At 41.0% G+C, this 6,000-nt stretch overlaps 1 protein-coding gene across 2 annotated transcripts in view; it reads right to left on the bottom strand.

Moving 5' to 3' along the window:
- Positions 1-345: 345 nt before the first annotated feature.
- The window catches only part of LOC146800042 (uncharacterized), an 83,579-nt gene continuing 77,924 nt past the window's right edge, over positions 346-6,000 (bottom strand). The window contains exon 6 of one of the 2 annotated variants that reach the window (XM_085620959.1): positions 346-2,824. In XM_085620959.1, the coding sequence (XP_085477085.1) occupies positions 2,103-2,824 (722 nt within the window). In that variant the 3' untranslated portion in view covers positions 346-2,102. The remainder of the gene's footprint in view (positions 2,825-6,000) is intronic. The other variant, XM_085620960.1, reaches the window with a different exon arrangement.

Genomic DNA, 6,000 nt, shown 5'->3' with positions numbered 1-6,000 from the left:
TGCAAGTGTTTATTCAGAAGCTTCTTTATTTGGTTACTCAGTTATCTTTTACTCTAATAATAAGGTCAAGATAGGGCATCTCAGATGAATTTTGAGACATGATGAACTGGATGTCCCCTGAACTGGAGTTTAACCAGATACAGAATAATTCAAGAGTGGCTAAATCACCAGTCCAAATTAGAAAACTATCACTAATATATTGGCTACAGTGTGTGATATTTGTCAAAAAGGGGCTTGTGTCAGTATAGATATGATGCAGATATTCAGAAGCAGAGGTTTTCCAGATCCAGAGCAAACCCATCTCCCACAGTTATCTGTGACAGAGACAATAACATCTTTGTGGATCATTACCAACCTTGTATTTTGTTCAAAACATTTTTTCTATCATATAAATAGTTTTGTGTTTGATATATTATAGTGTATACAGAGATTGTATTTTTAGTTTGCCCAAGATTTGTATCACACAGTCAAAAGGAAAATCCTCTGAGCTGGTAATAAACTACATAATATACATTACATAAGTCCTTGTGGACGATCACAAAAGTTTGGATGAATCAGTCAATAAACTTACAGAAAGACTCCAAAAGAGAACTTCTTCCACATACTAAGTCTCCTCGGAGGGTTTTGTAGTTGTTTGTGAATCTCTGGTAAGGTAAATATTGCGTAATTCTTTCATTTATAATTAGGAATTCATGCTCTTTTTGACTAGGAAACCCCAATGATAATGCCTCCTCTGTGACAGTCCCCATCAATTCACTTGCTGGGTTCAACTCTGAGCTTGGAGTAACACTCATTAACAGACAACTGAAGCAGAATTTCAGCAGTGTCTTGTACAAAAATACCACCCCCTTATAAGCAGGTTTGAGAATGTTAATACTCTCTGAAGATACTAATAAATACCATTCATTTTTAGAGATGATAGACTTCACTTACTCTCTCTTCTGGCTCTACAAATCAAAGTCCCTAAAAACAATCTGTTCAAGGGTTAATATTTTGAGACGTACTGTGTGAACAGGGAGAGTGGATGCTAAAGGAGGAAGTAAACCGGTTAGAAGTTATCAAAATAATGTATAAACCTAACCTTACGAAAAATTCTGTACAAAAGATACACCATCTCACAAACAACAGATTTCTGAAGAGATAAGGGCATACTTTGACAAACTGAACATGGACATCATATCTAGAGGGCTGCTAGGGCGTTCTTCAATACTAGTGTTCAACACACATAATACCGGCATTGGATTTGTCTTTTCCCATAGTCCCATACGCCTCCTGTTGGTAAAACCCGAACAACAGCCTCTGTCCAGTCCTTTTACTCCCTTTATCTTGTTCTAGTCTGCCTCTTTCAACAACAAAAAAGGAAAGTTGGGGCTCAAACAGTCCAGACTCATGCCGCTAAGACAGTGTTGGACTAGTTACCTTTAGTAGCTTTTGGGGAATAGCAGGGATTTCAATTTGGTGCGGTTCAACTTCAGGCCAAACGCTGGAAGCCAGATCTGGATGAGGTGCAGTCAGTGTTTAAGGAATGGAAATAAAGAATGGTAGTTTAAAGTAATGTGTTTTAATTGCCAACCTTATTACGGGTTGTGGAATGAAAATAGCCAACTATCAACATATACTTGATGCTGAAGGTCCTTCTCAGTGTATGCAGAACTAGGGGCTTTTTCATGAATGTTATTTTTGAGGACCTTTCTTCAGTGCAGTTGTAGCGAGACCGTCAATAAGGTGATAACAGTCTAGTAGCTTCAAAGGATTACTGTTTTGATACAAATAAGCAGCATTTCTACATTCTGTGCCAGGTTTTGAAGCTGAATGGGTGACTATTTATTTTGCATACTAATTGCTATTACAATTTTAGATTTCAGCTTTCACATGTGGTGCACATAGACTCCCACTGTAGACGGTCTCAGCATAGACTTAACGTTACATTTACATGAACTCTTGATTCATTTGTCCCTGTACGTCTTTAAGCTCCAGCAGAAGTTGTGACTTTTGAGTAAATCTTTTGAACACTTCGTGCAGCAAAAGGGTTTGATTCCTGTATCAATTCTCTGGTGCTGTTGAAGATTATAATTGCGATTAAATCTCTTCTTACACTGACTTCACAAGAATGACGTTGCTCTTGTATGGGTTTTCATGTGGCATTGTAGAGTTGACTTTAGAGTAAAGCTCCTCCCACACAATGTGCAGTGAAAAGACTTCACTCCTGTGTGAATTCGCCTATGACGTTGAAGGTCAGAATGCTGAGTAAAACTCTTCTCACACTCTGGGCAAGGAAATGGCTTCTCCCCTGTGTGAACTCGCAGGTGACTTTGAAGATGTGACTTCTGAGTAAAGCTTTTCCCACACTCTGTGCAATGAAAAGGCTTCACTCCTGTGTGGATTCTCATGTGACGTTGCAGATCACAATACTGACTAAATCTTTTCTCACACTCGGCGCAGGGAAAGGGCTTTGATCCTGTGTGGATTCTAAGGTGACGACGAAGATCATTACGTTGAGTAAACCTCTTTTCACATGCAGTGCATTGAAAGAGCTTCACCTCTCCGTGGATCCTCATGTGACGGTGAAGAGATGACTTCATAGTAAAGCTTTTTTCACACTTGATGCAGGGAAAGAGGTTAACCCCTGTGTGAATCCCCATATGAACTTGAAGAGACTCCTTTTCAGGAAAGCTATGTTCACACACTGTACAGTTAAAAAGGTTTTTGTCTGTTTGCATTGCTTGATACAGCTCAGTTGTGGATTTCAGCGGTGAGACTGTCTTATATTCAGCGGATGTATGTGGCCCTTTCTCACTTGTACAGTCTTCTTTTGACTGTTCTTCTGAAAATGAAAAGAAAACAAATTATAACATGTCTATTTGAAAATAATAAACAGCATGAAAAGGACGAAGTCCTATTACCAAAGTGCTAAGTAATCTATAAACAGAAAGATGACAATACGACATTCAAAATGCATGCAGTAGAAAGTTTAAGGACAGATGGGAGGCCAATAAACTGGTTAATTGGGAAATGCTGATCTTGTAACTAGGCATAATGTGACAAAAGGATTTCATGTGCCCTATTATTATGGAACTTCTGTAGAGCCAGATTATAGAAAAAGATTATTCTATAAGGACCCAGGAGTGTGCATTTAAAAGGATTAGGGAGTTTGTTTCAGGAGTGTATTCAAGAGTGAATGTGATTTGAATGATCGTACCTAAAGTCATAAGTGTGTATGGTGTGTGCACATTGGCCACTGTGGAGTGTATGTACCGGTCGTGTGCGCCGGGCATCTACATCAGTCTAAGTGTATACAGTCAAGAGTGTTTTCCATAGTGTTTGTGTCATGCTAGGAATAAGCAGTATGTGTCTTTCAAGAGTACGTAGAATTAAAAGAATGAAGTCAGGAGTGGAGCCTCTGTAATGCGTGAATTGTGGGTATTGCGAGCAGTGTGTGCCTTTCAGACATTGTGCAATGTGTCTATTCATCATGTGGTTTGATTGTGCTGATCTTGGTCTGAAGATTTCATCTAGGTGTATAATTAGAGTTTTGATTGTAAAAAGGTGGTTCCCGATGGGTGAATCATCCAATATGCAATGCAAAGGGTATTAAAGGATATTCTTTTACACATAAATAACCAGTGAAGTGCTTGAGTGGGAGTAAATGATCCCACCTAATTATGTTTAATCTTGTCTGGCTGCGTTCAGGATTCTTCGCAGTTATGCTATGTAGCTGGATTTGTAAAATGCAACTTATCACCCGGTAGGCTATCCAGGCGTTAGAGCAGGTGTATAGATCTGCGTCTGCGGGAGTGGTGAGTGAGTCAGCCATGGGTAGTTAGACGAAGAGCCAGGTCTTCAGCTTCTTGAAATCCATAAGAGGCCATTCCATGCTTTCGGTGTTATAAATGAAAAAGCTAGACCCACGCCCCGTTCTGCTTTTGCGGATACGAGGTGTGTGTGCTAGTGAGAGTGAGGCTGAGCGAAGGTTTCTGGTTGGTTGGTGGAAGTAAAGGTGGCTATTAAGGTATGCTGGTCCTATGTTGCGCCGTGCCCTATATGCGTGTGTGAGTCTTCTGATGAGGCTGGAGTCTGGCACAGTATTGAATGCAGCTGAGAGGTCAAGCAGTAAAAGGGGGGCGGTTTCTCCACAGTCCAGTATGGTGTGGATGTCATTTGTGGCACTGATGAGTGCTATCTCCGCGCTATGGTTGTTTCAAAAGCCGGATTGGGTACGTTCGTGTAGGCTGTGGAGTTGAAGGTGGATGGTGAGTTGTTGGTTGGTTGGTTGCCTTCTCCATCACTTTGGCTGGTGTGGGAGCAGGGAGACCGGATGATAGTTGCTCATCTCTCTCGGGTTGGCCAAAGGTTTTTTTGAGAAGGGCTGTGATTGCTGCATGTTTCCAGTCTTCGGGAAAGGTGGCGGATATGATGGAGGAGTTGATGAGGTGAAGGGGATTTTGCTGATCAGTGGTCCTCCCATGTTGTAGATTTGATGGGGCAAAGGTGTGCTGGGGACCCAGAGTAGACAGTTTTGATGATTTTGGTGGTGGCTCAGTGAGTGTTTTCCAGTTGGTTAGGAGAGTGTCTTGGCTGGCGGTGGGCAGGTTGTTGATGATGTCCTTGGGTTTGGGTTGATGTTCAAAATTAAGGTAGATCTTTTGGATTTTGCTGTCAAAGAAATTGGAAAGGTTGTCGCAGAGTTCCTGGGAAGAACCGATGGAGTTGGTTGTAGCCTCTGGGGTGGTCAACTTCTTGATGAAAGAGAAGATCTCTTTGCAATTGTTGGAGTTAGCCTGAATCCATTCAGTAAGGGCTCTTCACTTGGTATCTCTCAAGATATGGTGGTAGTGCCAGAGTGCGGTCTTGTAGGTCGATCTGGCATCAGCTTCATGATTTGATCTCCATTTTCTTTGCAGCTGCTTGCGTATCATTTGGAGTCCGGAGCTCATCTGTGCACCTGCTGGCCTGTCTGTTAGTTCTGCAATGTTTATGAATTTTGATGGGGGAGGGTGAGCTAGCACAGGTCTTGATCCACTGGTTTAAGATGATGATATCCTTGTCAAGGTTGTCAGTAATGTTGGGTTGGTCAGTTTCAAGGGTGTTGCAGCAGTCAGCTTGTTATTTTGGTCACTCCAGTTTAAGCTGGGAAGGTTGATACTGGTGGGTGCTTTGGATTGCGGTGTGGAGATTTAGAAGTGTATGATGGAGTGGTCGATCCAAGTTTAACAAGAAGGGAGAGTACAGTGTGTTTCTTTGAACAGCTTGGCCACAAGGCACAGTGCAGAATGAAGAGTCAGGTTTGTCTCAGTGATGGTTGGCTTAATAATTGAGGGATTCTTCAAACTCTTTGTCCATTTCTTCTGACTCCCATCTTCCCTTATTGCTTCCTTTCAAACCTCCTCTGTATCAACTGCTTGGTGTGTCTTCTTATGAGTCTATATATTTTGGAACCAATAAGAAAATTTTTCTTCACTAGCCTTATCGTTTAGCGTTTGTGTTCTTCTGAAGCTTCGTTATCCTCTAAGCCCAAGGTTTTTACAAAAGTGAACTTGGTCATAATATTTTAGTCCTGCCTGTGTCATTTTTTTAATCAATCAAGCTATGTGTCTGTTTAACAAAACATTTCAATTTATCCTGCAATACTAACCAAATATTTTACTTATTGAACTGTCAGGTACTGAGAAGACACCGAAATACCAAAATATTTTATTCTTTCTTTAAATGTAAAGAAAGATTATTACAACACAAAATTCTGAAATGAGAAGGCTCTGCACCCCTCTGCCTCCCCCACTGGGACAACTTATATTTAGGCACAGTAAACAGAAGTTCAGAATGCGCACGGACATTAAAAAAAGACTGCAGATACAAAAATGTCTAAACCAAACACAAAGGTAGGATTTGGTACATTATCTAGGGCGTAATGTGCCACTATATTTTTACAGTCTTTCTTGGTCAGTGAATCCACATCAGCGACTTGTTTTTAGTCCTTGTGACAGGACCAGTACAAACGGAGGC

This window comes from Triturus cristatus, chromosome 8, assembly GCF_964204655.1.
Source record: "Triturus cristatus chromosome 8, aTriCri1.1, whole genome shotgun sequence".
NCBI classification, from domain to species: Eukaryota; Metazoa; Chordata; class Amphibia; order Caudata; family Salamandridae; genus Triturus; species Triturus cristatus.
Note: the sequence above shows the minus strand (reverse complement) of the source record. Positions and strands in the feature narration are given on the sequence as shown.